Source organism: Artemia sp. Qi Xiang Cuo, chromosome 7 (assembly GCF_049724085.1).
Source record: "Artemia sp. Qi Xiang Cuo chromosome 7, ASM4972408v1, whole genome shotgun sequence".
NCBI lineage: Eukaryota > Metazoa > Arthropoda > Branchiopoda > Anostraca > Artemiidae > Artemia > Artemia sp. Qi Xiang Cuo.
The window spans coordinates 78,222,742-78,240,903 of record NC_142800.1 but is presented as its reverse complement, the minus strand read 5'-3'; the positions used below and the strand labels follow the sequence as shown (position 1 = coordinate 78,240,903).

The 18,162-nt window shown below is 33.9% G+C and overlaps 1 protein-coding gene across 1 annotated transcript in view; it reads right to left on the bottom strand.

Moving 5' to 3' along the window:
* Positions 1-18,162, bottom strand: part of Atg2 (Autophagy-related 2) — a 167,777-nt gene that overhangs the window by 85,506 nt on the left and 64,109 nt on the right. Inside the window, exons 7-10 of the mRNA XM_089092600.1 lie at positions 11,756-11,862; positions 10,531-10,676; positions 5,284-5,368; positions 1,482-1,799 (exon numbers count right to left, since the gene is read on the bottom strand). Of these exons, the coding sequence (XP_088948726.1) occupies positions 1,482-1,799; positions 5,284-5,368; positions 10,531-10,676; positions 11,756-11,862 (656 nt within the window). The remainder of the gene's footprint in view (positions 1-1,481; positions 1,800-5,283; positions 5,369-10,530; positions 10,677-11,755; positions 11,863-18,162) is intronic.

Genomic DNA, 18,162 nt, shown 5'->3' with positions numbered 1-18,162 from the left:
CCAACGTTCAATCTCAGCAGCAGCAACCAGCCGTAGGGCTCGGAATTTGTTTCCAGTAGTGAAATTACGCTAAAGCATCTACATATTAATTCAAAGATGAAAAAAAGTCATTAAGGACTATATAAAATATGAGATTATAATACTAGTTGATTTCAGTCCTCTCAGCTTCTTAACGTTCCAATACGTTAAGAAGCTTCTTCCATAACGTTCCAACTTCTTAACGTTTTGTTATTTTCTTTCCTCTCTGCATTTCATTTGTAATGTTCCAATATAATATTTTACTATTATGTAAGTAAGTAAGTCAATCGAGCAGTTTGATACTAAAATCTCAAAAAGCATAAAATCTCAAAAAGCATAAAATCTCAAAAAGCATAAAAAATGAACTCTCTCAATTCAGCCACAGGATAGTTTATATCAAAACATTAACATAAGGAATCTTTCAGGTTCCAATGTATGTAACAAAATTTGCGTAGATTTAATTTGTTTCTGAGGGATACGATTAGCGATACGACAGATGCTTGGATATTTGTTTGTAAAACTCTATTATTCAATTTTCCCTCCTTCCTTACATCACGCCGCTAAGGTGATTTAAGTCATGTGATCTGTTTTGTACTGACTAAGTACTGAATTCGTGACAATGAGCATGATTATAATAAGAGTTTTTAATGGAGCAACCGAGACAACATTTGAGGATTGAGATTAAAGTAATGAGACTACGTGAAATTACTTTATTTACATTATATATATATATATATATATATATATATATATATATATATATATATATATATATATATATATATATATATATATATATATATATATATATATATATATATATATATATATATATATATATATATATATATATATATATATATATATATATATATATATATATATATATATATATATATAATAGTAATGAGGTTACGCTTAAGCATCTCCATCCGACGTAAGATAAGGTTTCAATGTATGTAAAAAGTTTTCTTCAAAGTTAAATTAATTAGTTTGAAAGATCTTCCAAAACTGACCCATAAACCAAAAAGTTCACATTGCAAGAAGGTATGTCAATATAGCATCTTCATTAATTAAGTTCAATTTCCGATTAGATCCCAGATATATGCAGAGCAATTGATAAAGGTGGAGGTAGGTACATTCATTCCATTAAAGTGTTGGTAAGGACCTTAGTTTTAAAATGGCAAATTATACGAAAACAAGTTGTTTGAAAGCAAAATACATTATAAGTTGACCAATTTCAAAAATTTATCTAAAACTGACCAGTTGACCAAATTTTATCATTTCGAAAAGCAGATGAGGCGCTTTCACTAGTCAAATTCAGTCCTTCAGTGTTTGAGAGGGGGGAGGGGAGGTTGGGAAAAAAACAGAGAGTCAAATGAAAAATATGGGGATTCAGTAAAATATTCCGACAAATCTTCTTATTTCGTGGATGTGAGTTACTATGTCTATGCATTACCTACCTTAGCTGACTTTTGCTACAAGCTTCGTTAAGCTTATTATTTCCATCCGTAAAACTTTTTTCATCCTTTCCCCCAAGGGAAAAAGGACCAAGGGCAGAAAAAAACGAATCTACCAGGTCTTCCATCTCTGAGGCACTTTGTAGGGACCACACGGCCTTCCCACTATCATTTGACAAGATATCATTATGAAGAAGAATACAGGCTAAGCTTCCTAAACGAATTTTGAAATGTACTATGTAATCTGAGACTGGTTTTGTAGATGTTGAGGTACTCTCGGAAAAGGCACTTTGAAAGAGTGTGGAAGCAACCGGTGCTGAACTAGAATAAAGGTGTAACTTGATAAGATTGACAAAATAACATTAGCGAGGAAAAGATTCAATGTAAAGGGCTAAGTATTAAAGTGGAGTCCGGATCAGCAACTTTTGAGGAATACACTCCACAATTTAAGTGACTAAAACCGAATATCTTTTTATTAGTTGCAATGACATCAGACAAGTTTACGAATGCAAGACTAAATGTTCTGCATGCCAACTTTCTGTTAATTACTGACAATAAAATGCAAGGCAAATGGATTTATTTCACTACTGCTAAAAAGGGATACCAGACAATTTATAGCATTTAAGCAGCTGCTGAAATTGTTTCAAAAAATGAAAGAATTGGAGCAAAGTTTGGCATGGTTAATTTATCGTGATTACTGAGAACAATAAACAATATTTCAAGTGGATTTATTTCAATACTGCAATAAAAGGATATTCGATAATTTAAAACCCTTAAGGAGCTGCTGACATTATTCAAACCAAAGGAAGAATTGTAGCTATGTTCATAAATACAATGAAAAACACCGAGCTTCAGGTATACTGGAGCATCACTAGTTCAAAAATAGCAAAACTGGAGTTACACTAACTACTACTATTACTAACAGCTCTTGTTGCATCACCCGCAACAACAGCTATGTTCATAAATACAATGAAAAACACCGAGCTTCAGGTATACTGGAGCATCACTACTTCAAAAATAGCAAAACTGGAGTTACACTAACTACTACTATTACTAACAGCTCTTGTTGCATCACCTGCACTGTGTTGACCTCAGGCGGTCAACACAGCTATGTATGTTCCTCCCCTATCCCCGTCTATTCAAAGCTTCACACTTTACCCCCTCCCGTGAAGTTTTAAATTCCTTTAATCCCTTCTTATCCCAGAGCTCTCCCCATCCCAGTTGGAGACTAACTGCTTTTTACTTGGTTCCAGAAAGATGGCCAAAAAGCATCTAGAAATCGATGAAATCAACTCAAAACATTTAACCTATATTACCACTTCTTACCGTTGCCGGATTCCTAAACTTAACAAAATAGTTTCAAGTTTCAAGAAGTTATCGCACGAGACATGTAAAAACACATCGAGGACATCCTTTATTTAATACTTCTTTTCCGTTTAAATGCAGCGTATTATAATAAAATAATACAAAATCGAGCTTAATTCCCATGGCAATATTCGGAATATAAATGGTGTGAATATATCAAACCATATTTATTTTGATGTAAATGTTAGATTTATTTAATATGTGCAGTTTATCCCTCCGTTCCCTTAACTGAAACTTAGGGTAAAGAATGCAGCTGGATTCTGATAGAAGTCCGATTTCGCTTCGCCCAATAGACAAAAAATTCTTGACCTGGGCAAACATTTTGTTCACTTCTGTCTATGATAAATATTAGTTCCTACAGTAGTGGAATTTAACTTCACAAGCAAGATTGGGCAATCATCTCTCGAGTGCAGGAGAGGTATGTTGTGCCTTTTATTTTTCAAAAAATGCATCTCGCATTTCGCACGGAAAATATTCTCCCAAAAGAAACTCCCTGTCCAGATTTAGTCCGCCTTTGGCTATTTCTCAGCCCATTCCTACCATGTTCCCAATGTTCCCTTGTTCCCCATTCACTGCTTTACCTCTTGATATGAAAAGACTTTCGACCCTTATATTACTGAACTATCGGCTCTTCAGGGATTGTGATAGTATTTTTTAAAATCATATCTTTTCTTTAAATTGGCAAATATTCGGTTCGCTTCTGTTTCAATGAAGAGTTGAACAATTCACTTCTCCGTCAGACAAAATAGTGTTCTAAAAGAACAAAAGCTTGTTGTTTCAGTTTATTGTTCCATTCTGAGAGAGCCTTCAACAGTTCATGATTGGTCGCTTCTCAACCTTTTAAAACAGCCGAGTAAGAAGGGAAAAATCAACTAATAAATTTCCTCTGACGCAGGATTTCACGTGAGCCTCTTTAAATTTCAATATATTAGCCTCTCTAAACGTGAGCCTCTTTAAATTTAAATATATTATTAACCTCTCTAAACGTGAGCCTCTTTAAATTTAAATATGTTAACATCTCTAAAGGTGAGCCTTTTTAAATTTAAATATATTAACCCCTCTAAACTTGAGCCTCTTTAAAATTAAATATATTAACCTCCCTAAAAGTGAGCCACTTTGAAGTTAAATATATTATTAACCTCTCTAAACGTTACCCTCTTTAAATTTAATATATTATTAATCTCTCAACACTCCTCTAACAAAAAATCTTCAAATCTTCAAATGTAAATATATACATTCCTGGTCTCATTTTCATTCTCAATTATTTTCTTTTTCTAAATATCTTCACTACTTTTTAATCCGTCTTTGCTATGATCAAGAAGAATATCTTTGTTTTAATTATATATTTGGATTTAATATTTGTATTTAACATATATTAGTATAGTAATATATATAATTTTTGTTTTAATACCATTTATAACACATCAACACTACAGCTGATTAAATTAGAACAATGTATATCATTGCACACTATCAATAGAAATGGTTTTTTCGCCTTTTAACAATTGATATTATTTCTATCTAGTTACAAGGATAATTATTTATCCTTGTAAAAATTTATCAACAGCATTCTTTCATAGATGGGTATTTAAAGAAGTCTGACGGAACATAACTTAAGAGCTTCTTCGCTTCTTCGACCGGCAAAACTGTGTTTAAGATAATTAAAAAGCGTCCTGTTCACCCACTGTTGAAAATCTACCGTTGATATCCGTTTTAAGAAAAGTGTTCGAACGAGTCATGCTCTCAAGAAAATTACTGCTCACATTGCTCACAAGTGAATTTGGATGCTTTAAGATTAAAAAAATTGCCGCATTCTGGCAGAATTTAGCCTAGGAGTTGAAAAAATTCGTTCCTCCGGCCGGCAAAGTTGTGTTCAAAATAAATAAAAATATTCCTGATTACTCACTACTGAAAATCTACCGTTGGTATTTTTTCTGAAGATAGGTGTTCGAATGAAACATGTTTCCAAGGAAATTTCTAAGCACAATTCAGGTGATTTCGTTTTTTATGAGACACAGCAGTTAGAATTTATATGGTGACGTCGCTTGGTTGCTTACAATTAATAAAATCGCCGTTTTCGGGCAGAACTTAGCCTAAAAGTTGAAAAAATTGATTACTCCGGTCGAAAAATTGTGTTCAAAATAAATAAACAGCTAACTCTTTATGTATTGTTGAAATCGTGAGGGTTGTATACTTTTTAATATAGGTATTCGAAGGAGTCACTTTTTCCAGAAACCTTCTAGACAAACCTCAGAAAATTTTGCTTTTTATCAGACATACCAGCCGGAGTTCATATGGCAACGTCACTTGGTTCCTTAAAAAAATTTACTATCTTCTCCCAGGAACAAGCCTGATGGCAAAAACAGCAGTTAAACAATAGCATAAACGGAAAAAAAATACAAAAGGAAACTGAAAATATTAAGAAAATAAGAGAACTCACACATGTTTACCAGCATTTAATCTCGATATTAGATCAGGACTTTTTCCATGAGTTTGAATATCCGCAGGGAAAAATATTTCTTCCTCTGGAAAACAATAAAATGAAGGCTATCAAACTAAATAGACAAATAAACGGATGTACAAATAAACTGACTAAAGAAGACGAAAACGACAAAATATATTAATAATAGCATACCAACGAAGTAGAAAACCCTCCGAAGAGAGGTCTTTATTATTATTATTTTCGTCAATATTTTGCTGAACCGTATAGAAAATCAAAATAAAATAATTCACAATAGGTCTAAGGTAGATGCAGTTTTTTGCCCAGAGCATGATTAATTGAACACAGACAAAGTAGAATGTAGATAGATTTATTACGTAAGAAAATTATATAGACTAAAATACATAATAAATTACGTAATATATGATTATATTGAACGATAAAATTATAAATTATATATACACAAAAATCAAATACACAATACATACACAAAATCATAAAATTATACAATTATACATATTTCATCTGAAGATTTAATTTTATCATAAAAACTGTAATTTCCATTCAAACTAGTTTCCCGGCTATTTTGGAGTAGTATGTTTTATTATTTTTTTTTCGTCACTGCTGCATCAAGTTCTTTTGGATCTTCTTAGGATTACATTAGACACGCACACGTGATCGGGGAAAGCCCTCTCCCAAATTAGTTTAGCATTTGTGATTTCTTCCATATACCTATTTTCGTTGTTGTTGATTGTTACACAAAAACAACCTATTTTTGTTGTTGTTGTTTGTTACACAAATTTAATCTCCCAACGGATTCCTACTCAATCCTAATCTCCCAACGGATTGTTGTTGTTGTTTGTTACACAAATTTAATCTCCCAACGGATTCCTACACAATCCTAATCTCCCAACGGATTGTTGTTGTTGTTTGTTACACAAATTTAATCTCCCAACGGATTCCTACACACTACTAATCTCCCAACGGATTCCTGCATCCTTGCGCAACAAAGGCTTCCTCTACACTGTCGATCACGTGGAGTAACATCTGCTTCAGATTTTAATAAAGCTGCTGTTGTTAAAGTCATCTCTAAAGAGGTAAAACGAAGGTCAAACCTAGTGGGGCTAAAAAGGGGTCAAGACACTTTTATTTGTTTAAAAAGACAATAAAAGAGGATTTAAGACAATCTAAATTTCAATGAAATTTACGATAGCCTATTGATTGACAATCTTTAATTGCAGGCCTTGGGAGCAGATATAATCCAGATTTTGAAATAATGAGAGCGATCAAAGTTTAGGACAGCCTAAAACACATAAAAAATGACCCTTTTTATATAAACGAATTAATGTCTAAAGTATATAGCAAATTTAAAATTGCGCTGCTGTGCAAATATTGACAATAGAAGTTATGTCCGCATCATGTCTGTTAATAACCGTAATACTGGCATGCAAAAAGACTAACAGAGGATGAGGTTCGTACAAAGTTAGTGGACCTCTTTGAGAGAGTTTCAATTTGGTTTGATGCTAACTCTCTTGCCTTAAATGTTTCTAAAGCTAGTTTTTTAGTTTTTTCTCGTATATCCCAGGCTTGTCCTCAATTATCTGAAATTGATATATCCAAAGGCTTTATTAGTAGACCAAAGGATGGCCATGTCCGTTTCCTAGGTATCCTCCTAGATGAAAATTTATCTTTTAAACACCATATTGATTTGATTAAAATGAAGGTATGCAGAAACCTCGGTATTCTAAGAAAATTAAAACATATCTTTCCAGGGCCAATTTTAAGAATCCTATTTCATAGCTTAATTCATTCTTATGTTTCCTATTGTCCGGTCATATCGATGTCTACTGTCCCTTCTTTTCTCAAACCGGTTTTGAATACTTACGATAAAGCCATAAATCTTATCCAGGATGTAAATCGTTCGGCAACTAAACCGTTACTTGATATTAAAAAAACTTTATATTCTTTCCTGTGCGTCTTTTGCTTTTCTTCAGCTCCATGGTGATATTCCTAGGTCCCTTAGATTTACGTTTTCTTTTGTATCTGATCAGTCAAATTATCAACTCTGTAGTTCTCTAAATATCCAAATTCCCCATACACCAATAAAAACATTTGATTTTAATTATCTTGTTGCATGTCATTTGACATGGAACACCCGTCCCGATTCGGCTCGAGAATGCCACTCGTTTGGCACCTTCAAAAGACTAGTAAAAAACTGTTTGTTTTAATGTGATTAATTTTATTTACTTTTGTCTGCTGCCAATAGTTTTATTAATTTAATTTTTTTTTTTTTTTTTTTTTATATATATAGATATTGTGATTCACTGTAGTTTGATAAAGCTTATTTAGTGAAATCTCCTTTTTTTTATAGATGTTGTGATTCACTGTAGTTTGATAAAGCTTATTTAGTGAACTCTCCTTTTTTTTTTTTTTTTTTTTTATTAAGCAAATGATTTAAATGTTAATAGTTAAAATGATTATGTTTATATTTTTAAATATTAACGTTATGTTTATATTGTTTAAATCTTAAGCGTTTAAATGTTTAATCTTTATTTGATCTTTTCATAATCCCCCTCCTACAGGCCATGGAGCCTTTGTGGGGATTTGTAGATTGTTATGTAATTATTTTACTGGTATATGGAAAATAAATCTATCTATCTATCTATCTATCTATCTATCTACCCCACACAGGAAAGCACGAAGGTATACATACAGTATAAAACTGCTAATATATATAGTACGGATATATTATAGTATAACTATTTAGTACACACGCAGAATAAATCTATTTATATATTATAATAATAATTTATTTCAACCCTCTGAACTGCATAATGAGGAACTGCAAAGAAATGCATAATGAGTAGTACAGCGAGGAAAAATAAAGAGAAATAAAAACAGAAGAAAAACTACATCACTAACAATAAAAACAATCACAATGATATCACACAACGCAAATATTTAGGCTACGCAATGACGTGGAAATGTCATAAAATTTTCGTGACGCTTGCAAATCTATCTGCCAACTGGTCTAATTTTGCAAATCTATCTACCAACTGGTCTAATTTGAAGAGAAATCAAACTCCACATCTACTACAAATATACCGGTAATGAGTCCCAATAGGCACTTGACGAAAAAAAAAACGAAATGACAGTCAATATTCACTTCATTTTATTCATTTCCTTTTTATTAGTACTATAAAAAACGAATACAATAATAAAAAACAAAAAATGAAAGAGTAAAAGAAAAACAAATACATCCGATATTGTAGCTCAAAAGCTGAGCTCGTAGGGGGCCCCATCAATACAGCAACAATTTCAAATGCGGAATAAAACTAATTTAAAATAAAGCTATACATCAGTACATAACGAAAAGTGGCAAAACTTATGGACAAAGATAAAAAAAAGAAAAAAAGGAAAGAAAAAACAAGAAAAAAAAACAAGAAAAAAAGAATGCTTTCCTTGCATTAGAGCAAGCAAAGCATTTCTAAGCAGTAATGTAAAACAAGTACGATTTGCGTTCCAAATACATGAAAGAGTTCCAAAGCAAGACAAGGAAAAAAATAAATGGGGAAAAGAAAGCAGTACATAGCCTACCCAGGGTTATCTTACAAAACTGGCATTTTACGAGCAAGAAGCCCATTTTCTTGGCTTTTCTTTAACCTTTAAGGCCAGCAGTGATCTAGGGACCTCAGGGGAGCCAAACGGAAGACGGCCTTACGACCAAACGGAGTGGCCTTAGGGGAACCAAACAGAACTTATAACGACGAAGGATCAGAAATAATCAAAGAATGAAGATTTAGAATGACTATATGAATATATTAATAATTAATTAATATATTAATAATATACAGTAGTAATATGAATATATTACTACTATAGATGTGTATTTCTTTGTCGTAAGATGAGATAATTTTTATTTTCAAAAGGCAATCACAAGCTCTAATAGAGCCAAATTCACATCATATGTCCAGTAAAAGAAATTAAAACAAAGAGACAACCAATTTAACAAGATTAAGTTCGAAATATCAATCAAGTATAAAAATGGTCGATAAAAATTTAACACGAATTAGTCAAATAAAAAAATCCATGTTAAAGAACTAAAATGAACTTTATTCGATTAATGGCAAAAACCAGAGGGAGGGGCATAAAATGATAATACTTTATGGCAAACAACTATAACAGACTAAAAGAAAAAAAAATTAGCCAATTTTGTATTTCAAGCCAAATACTGTAATAATGTATTTCAAGCCAAATACTGCAATAATACAAACAGTTGAAATCAAAATGTCAATTAAATGTCAAAAAGCAATATTTACAATTTACGTATGAAATATATCCTGTGTCCAATTGTTATTCCGAATGTTTTCATTTGTACGAAATGGTATAGTCCGCAATTAAAAATTATGGATGGATCGTTAGATGTGTCTGTTGGTACGCGGATAGAAGTTCCAGCAAGTCATCGGGCAATTTTGGGTTCAACTCCAGTGCCAGCAGCGTTTTTTTTTTTTTTTTAGTAATTATCTATAAATAGCGAACTAAATTCATATATTATAAAAAATATTTTGTGAGTAATATTATTGCAGGTTGTTTATTTGTTAAATAGGATGGACATTCCCAATTCACTTGGAAACGTCGCTTGACCATTTCCGCCAGACGAAGTTTACAATCGTCGTCTGAAATTAGTGTTAACTGTTCTTCAGCAATATCAGGCATGAAATTTTCATCAATACTTTTATTCAGTAGCCTACTGTTTCTTTTTTTGGTATGCGGAATCAGTGGTAAGTCCAATGGAACCTTCTATTTTCGTATACTAATATGATACTAGTAAGACAGTATGGTACTATTAAGAAAGAAAAACACTACAGATATATAATCAAATATATAAAAAACTGTAAACATTCAATTAATATTACTATTCAGCAGCTGAGTAAGCATGCGAACTTATAATTGAAACGAAAAAATATTAAAGCGGTCAAAACTTTTAACAACACAGGAAAAGTTAAAACAAAAACTTTTCAAAACAAAAATAACAATAAATATCAAAACATTTCGACTTCACATCCGGAAACCTTTATCAACGGAAATAAATAGCCTAAAAAACACATATACAAAACAAGAAGAAAAAAAGAAACAACAAAAAAAGGAAAAAAATCGCAATTTAATAATTTAAAAATAATAAAATAATTTAAATATTATCGATATGATTTTTTTTTTCAAGCAAGAGTATACGCGCATAAAATATACCTATAGACTCAGCCAATCCCCATCCTTTTGACTGAAAGAGGTTCGAATTTTGTAATATTGGCTCATTCATTTGGCGATGAAGCTCAGATTCAATTCGTCTAAAATCAGCTGATGACATCATTTTTTCACGAACTCCTCGCTGATCACTGAAAAAATATAGCAAATACATAGAATGAAGCATAGATATAACATTTGGAATGGAGCAAATGTTCACTGAACTGACAGCAAATTTTTGTACATAAAATAAAACGGGGTCTCTCACTAATTTTCTGAAATTCACAGAGAATTACTTGTAATATGTGAGGTAGGGGACCAACCCTGACTGGGACATTAAATATTGTCGCAAAAATTTGATAATTATAAAGTATCGCTGTTGCCTCAAAAGAAAAGAAAAAAAGAAACTGGCTGTATATTTGAAAAATCTTAATGTTTTCCATTTGTTTTTCCGAGATGGTGAGGCATTAAAAAACAATTGCAGCTAGAACTTTGCGCCCACAATTTTAAAAACAGGACACGTCAAACAGAGCTTTCACAACAGAATTTTGTGGCTTTAAAAAGTGCATCGTAAATACCAAGGATAATAAAAACGAAATATATAGTCGAAACTTAAACAACCATTTATATCTTAAAAATTTAGGAAAACTCAGAATGAAAAAGAACCCTCATATGCAGTTTTTAGTGAAAAAAAAACACACACGACAGAAACGTGGGCGAATCTAAAAACATCTAAATTGGTAAAAAAAAAAAAACAATTTAAAACCATGTGACATCAAACAGCTTAAGAAGATACAGATTTTCTTTGGGAACACAGATTTTGGGAACACAGATTTCCAAAGATTTTCGTCTTTGGGAACCAACAGACTGCCAAGGTTAGAATTTTTCGGACGCAGAAAGTTTTCAAATTTAACTAATTAGTTTTGCATGTTTGTTTTGACTTTAGGCAACACTAAGAAAAGCATGGTACTGTAAACTTGTTTTTATTTTAATGTCCTTGGAACCTTGCGAAAGGAGCGCAACTGCGCAATTAACACACACTACATCCAACTCAAAGATTAAATAACTATTTTATTGACAAAACAATTTCAATTTTCGAAAAAAAACGCTGCTCTCGCAAAAGTTTCCTCCATGTTGTTTAGCTGTTTGAATTTCACTTAGCTGCTTTTTTGTCCTTTATCTATTTTCATTCGTTTAACCGAAGCATGCGAGGTGTGCAAGAAATACTTACTTGGAAAGGGGCTCCTCAAGGAAAGCTTCAATAACAGCTAGCATATTGTGAAATTCCCTTGGTGTTAAAAAAGCCACCAAAGAGCCAAATTGGAAACTCAAGTCAACCTATAAGAAGAATATTGGTCGAATTACTACGTAAATAAAAATAAATACAAAGATATTTAATTTTAAAAATTGCAATCACAAACCCCGACGGGCAAAATTCAAATTTTGGGGTCAATAAATAAAACAATGACTAACAAAAAAGAATAAATAGCAACAAAAACTAAACGACTGGCAAAAGAATACCAAAATTAAAATTGTCAGAATGAAAATTTATTCATAAGTATTTAATTAATAAACTGAGATTGGTCATAACATGTCAAAAAGATAAAAACAAGTAAACCTCAATAAAACAATAAATATAAATATAAAAAAGGTTAGAAGGGAAATTAAAAACAGAAAAAAACAACAACAAAAAAACCAGCGAACTAATAAAAAACATAGGCAGCAACTGTACCAAGTAATAAAACATCGTCAAGTAACAGCAGAATTGTCAAATCTCGTACCTTGAAAAAAGTCTGAAGGAACAGTAAGTTAGTCTCCTAGAAAAATAACGATACAATATTGACACAATAGAAGCCACAATAATGGCTGTGGTCAAGAATACAATATTGACACAATAGAAGCCACAATAATGGCTGTGGTCAAGAATGACTCTTATACGTGGGCGGTTCGAATAGTTGAGAGATATGCCAGATAGTTCTCAAGGGGATTGTCTAAGGATACGTTTAGGAGCCTACTTGATGGACGGAATACCAACAATGAGCTGTGCCAAAAGCAAGGTTATATCCCACTTTCTAGGGTGGAAGTTTAGTAGTTTCTAAGTTTAGTTGTCTTTTTTTGTGTGTTATTTTTATAAAACACGCTTTATTTTGTTTTTCTCTCTTACTTAAAGGTTTTTTTTCGTTTTTTTCGATGAGAAAGGCTCCCAGGCGTGGGGCCGAAATACTCGGATTTTTTTCATTAGTGTTGTTTTGTTTTTATTTTTGTTCACTACTTTGTTGAAATTAAAACCCGTTTTTCTCGCTTAATTTTCCATAAACCGAAAAGCAGTGTGGTCTAAGAAATTATTTAAACACAGTAGATCCTCGAGTGGGTTGAGAAGAGATCGTAAGAAAGAAATTAAAGGAAACAGGAACTTTATGGGAGCGAGCTAAAAATCAAGCAGTGAACATATAGGGAGCATCCGAAGCAGAGTGCGCAACTGCAATGGGCTCAGGCAGCTTCTTACTATCAAGCGTAACCAGTAGTAGCAACAGCAGTATGAAACTTTGCCTAAAACCAGCTTGATTTCAAAAGTGGCAGAAAAATATTCATCCTGAAAATACTGTAATTCTCGAAGCTACGACCTTAACAGCTGTCGAGTTTAAAAAAGTAAACAAATTATGAGGAAAAGAAAGACCTTTCTAAACCATAAGCTGAACCATAAGTTTAAAACCATAAGTTTAAAAGGGCTTAGAAATCCTATTACTCTTGAACCATTAACTATAGGCATATCAATTGAGTACATTAAAACCAGCACATTAACAACCCCGTGTATCAAAGCATGCTATACAAAACAGATTAATGAATGAGGTATTTCACTTTCATTGAATCTAGCGTTTTTTTTAAAATCTATCCATTCATTAATTAATCTACAATTCAGTAAATCTAGCAGTTAATTAAATCTTCGAATATAAGATAATTTGCTTAGATTCGAACACTACGTTTTCTTAAGGACTAACTCATATAATCATGCTGTTATAGGCAATAATGATAATAATCTGTATTTGAAAGCCTTTTATACCCACATTCAAAAAAGACAAAAACAGTATTCATTTAGCTCTTGCCAAGACAAGACGTGATGTGAATTGCCTGCCTAGATAAACCGGTTTAAAGCGGACTATGAGTGTTGCAAGCGATAATGACAGGTATGTCTATTCGCCTGTTTAGAACTTTATCCAAGTAAATTGAGAAGCGGGAATTCACGTCGATATCATCGTGAGTCATGCGGTTGATTTTTTTGAGAATTCGGCTGTTTCAACTGCAAAGATTGAACTATATTCAGCTACAGTTCCATATGACTGTTGTCCTAAGCGCGTTGGCAATAAAGCAATTACAAACAATATCAGAGATATGATTGATTTAATCTGGAAATGTGATTCTGAGAACATAACTATTCCTATTTATGTGATCCGGCTTCCAACGGAAGTTCCTACCATACCGGCTGTAGCATATTCACGCTTAGCTACCAGGATTAATAAAATTGGCCGAATTCTAGAAGTTATCGATTCTAAGCTCACAAATTATGATATGAATATCCCGGCATTACCTACTGTCCCTGCGAATGATACTCTAGCCACAATTGTTATCTCGAATGTGCCTAAGGTTTTGAATAACCCAGCAAAACGTAGAGAGGTAATTAATAAGATCTCCGGTCATGAGGCATTTAGCAGCATATGGTCGTCTAAAGATAACCTTGTTGTAAGAATCGATAATGTGACCATGAATGATTTTTGCAAGCCTGTGCCCTCAGTTTTAGCGAACTCTAAAGCTAAACTTATCAAAAAGAAATATTTTTGTCTATTAATGGGTATAGGCACTGATTACGATATCCCTCGCCTTACTGAATACCCTGGAGTCTCTGATGTAACAAGGCTTGGAACTTCCCTTGTACTCAGAATTTCGTTTATAGATGTTGCAACGAAGATCAATACCATTAAAACTGGATTGAAAGTTGGTTATGAATTTTCGCGAGTGTTTGAGTATTTTCAGATCCCGCGTTGTTGCCATAGATGCCATTCGCCTGACCACGTAGTTGCCAATTGCAGAAGTCCAGTCGTGAAATTCTCCCGATGCTCCGATCCCTACGAATCAGCAAATGACTCTCCCTGTCAGTTGTCCCCTAAATGCGCTAGCTGTGGTGGAGACCATGTGTCATATAGTTTGCGATTTCCCAAGTTGCTTGCTATTGCTACCAAAGGTATTGCCAAATGATATCTTTGCCTATCTCTATTTGTTCTTTTAATATTAATGGGACCAAAGATAAGGACATTTGTATTGACAATCTTCTTGATACATTTGACGTAGTCCTTTTTCAAGAACATTTATTGCCGGCTGTGAGCGTAAATTTCCTTCCACGTAGCCCCGGCCAAATGGATTTTTCTACAAATGCCCGAAGAGCTCGAGGTCGTTCCTCCGGTGGATTGGCTTGCCTGCTGAATCGGAAACTCTCTTTCCTTTCTCCACAGTGTTGCGGATCTGATGATATTTATTTTGCCGTCAGGATTGGTCATCTTGTACTAGTCAATGTTTATTTGCCGCATAATAAGAATAATCTTGCGTCATTCACCAATTTTGTTAAAGCGTGCAAAAAATTGAAAAATTTGGTATCGGGTATTGAGAAACTTGGTTATGATTGGCTACTAATGGGTGACATGAACTGTGACATGACAATGGCCTCCCCCGATCCGATTCACTGCTCGAGTGCCTCCCCCTTGGTTTCCGGATTCTGACAAAAGATCTTCCATTTACTTACATACATGCCAGCGGCTCCCGGTCTAACCTTGACTACTGTGTATGCTCTGCTGGTGTTACAACTTCAACTGTCAACATTGATAAAGATGAAAGGTATTATGACCACACACCCATATCTCTGTGTGTGTCAGTAACAACTAAAATAATGATAAATGCTCCCCAATCCGTAGAAAAAAAAGTGGTTTCAACAGCAAAATTGGAACTGATTTAATTGGCCTCTATATGTGGCCATGCTTGCAAGCCCGCTGAGTACCATTAATGGGCCTGATTAACTTCTTTGTTGCAGAGTTACCTCACCCAGTGATCATTTGCAATTGAATACGTATTATCATCAAATCATTTTATGGTTGAAAAAAACCGAACAATTAGCTGTCCCAATTGAACGTATTTGGTCCAACATGCGAAAGTTTGTTTGGAATTATGACCCTCTTTTGAAAAAAGTTAAAAATCACGCCAAGCTATGGTTACGTATTTGGATTTCTTGTGGGCGTCCTTCTCGTGGTACTGTTTTTAATATTAAATGTAAAACAAAAACGGCTTATAAAAGACAACTGAGGTCCGTCTGTGAAGCTGAAGTTAATTTTCAAAACAGTTTGAAAGAGTGGAAGTTTGTGACGAATTCTTCTAAGTTTACTGATTATAAGAGTGATAATATTCCGCAATCAGCTTGGATCCAACATTATTCTAATATTTTTCCCCGTGTTAGTTTCGCTGTACATAGCTGATATTACCAACTCCTTGCTAAGTGCCTTCCCGACAAAAAGCAACAAAAGCACGTCCCTCCTGTGTCAGCTGAAATAATTACTGATTCGATCAGGCAGCTGAAGTCTCAGTCTATTGATATTGATGGTATAAGTGTTTTTCATTTACGGAAAGATTCTCGGGGACTTGTAAAACATTTGCAGCTACTTTTTCAAATGTGTCTTTGTTGTTCTTTAGTGCCTGATAGTTTCCTATGTGGTACTGTTACCTCAATTGTAAAGAGAGGAAAAGACGTAAATAAATGTGATTCTTATAGGCCTATTACTGTCGCCTGCAATATTAGCGAACTTTTTGAATATGTGCTTCTTCTTTATATTATTGATTTTGTGAATTATGATGCTAATCAGTTTGGATTTATAAAGGGGATTTCTTGTCAACATGCACATTGGGTGCTGGCTCTCCTTTTTAAGGATGCACAAGCGAAAAGTCAATCATTACATATATGTTCTTTAGACAAATCTAAAGCTTTCGACAGTGTTGTGTACTCTCAGGCTTTTTATTCTTTACATCAGCTTGGTATAAACCCATCGATTATTTCTCTGCCACGTTTTTGGTATTCAAATTCATATGTGAGATTGAAATCGAATGGACGTGCTTTTGGAAAGATTCCTGTTAAATGTGGGGTTAGGCAAGGAGGAGCTCTTTCGCCTCATATTTTTAATGCTTGTATTTCAAGTGTGACTAATAAGATTCCCTCCAGTTGTTTTTTTGGTTTTTCGGAAGTGTCTTATTTATCATATGCTGATGAACTCCCCCTGATTAGCCGTTCCAAAAGGAGGCTTGAACGGAATGTTAGCATGGTTGGATATATGCTTAGTGAAATAGGCCTATCATTAAATACTTCGAAATGTGAATATTTACTCTTCAACGCTGTTAATCCCCCTGCTACTCCCCTTGCTTGCAACACCTTTATGGTACCTAGTGTCCCTGTTATCAAATGGCTTGGTATTTCCATATGTGAATCCGTAGGAAGCATCCGGCGTATGTTTATTTGTGATTCGAAGGATAAGCTTAAAGCTGGTTATGCGAAGATAGTTGCAAACCATGGACGTTTTAATAGGCATGGTCTTGCTAAACTCTACTGTAGTTTCTGTGACCATGCGATTTTATCCGCTTCTGGGCTGTATCTGCTTTTTACTAAGCATGATCTGAAACAAATGAAGGTTAATTATTTTAGATACTGTAAGTTCCTATTGTATTTGCCGCTTGCTGTGCGCAATAGGTGCCTTGTTGGTCGTTATGGTACAACAGCAATTTTTTCCTCGCTTGAAACGGTGCAAGCGAAGATCAGTCAGGATACTAGTTTTCGGTTGGGCCCACATCACAGTCTTATCCGTTTTTTTTATTAGTGATTATATTTGTGGTTAGATTGTCGTTGTTCTTTTTCTCTTTTTGTTGTTGTTTGTATTACTCCACTATTTTACATTTATTGTACACTGGGTTAAAAATAAAATAAATAAATATAAATAATTTCCAATCGAATGAGCCGTTTTGAAGTTTCTACGACAACGCATATACAAAATCTTACATGCCCCCTGGCCATAATTTACAACCCCTGCCTTGAAGGCTCTGGGGGGGAGGGGGGTTTGTCATCCTCAAAGGCCTAAATTCCTGAATTTAAAACTACGTTGAATAAAATGGCTATCTCAAAGTTTTGATTAGATGTGTTTGGGGAAAAGGTGTGCGTAAGAGGCCAGTTAGGTGCCCTAATCACTTTCGACTATTAAAAAGGGCACTAGCCCTTTGAATTTCAAATCGAGTGAGCCTTTTTTGAAGTTTCTTACGACAACGCCTTCTATAAAAAACCTTATATGCCCCCGGGGCATATTTTACAACCCTTGTCCTAAGAGGCTGTGGCAGACTGTCCTCAAAAACTTAATTTCTATCTGGAAATAAACTACGTTGAACAAAATGGCTATCTCAAAATTTTGATTGGATGTGTTCGGGGGAATGATTGGCGTGGGGGGGGGGCTAGTTGCCCTCCAATTAGTTTTGACTATTAAAAAGGGTACTAGCTCTTTGAATTTCCAATCGAATGAGCCTGTTTTGAAGTTTCTACGACAACGCCTTCTACAAAACCTTATG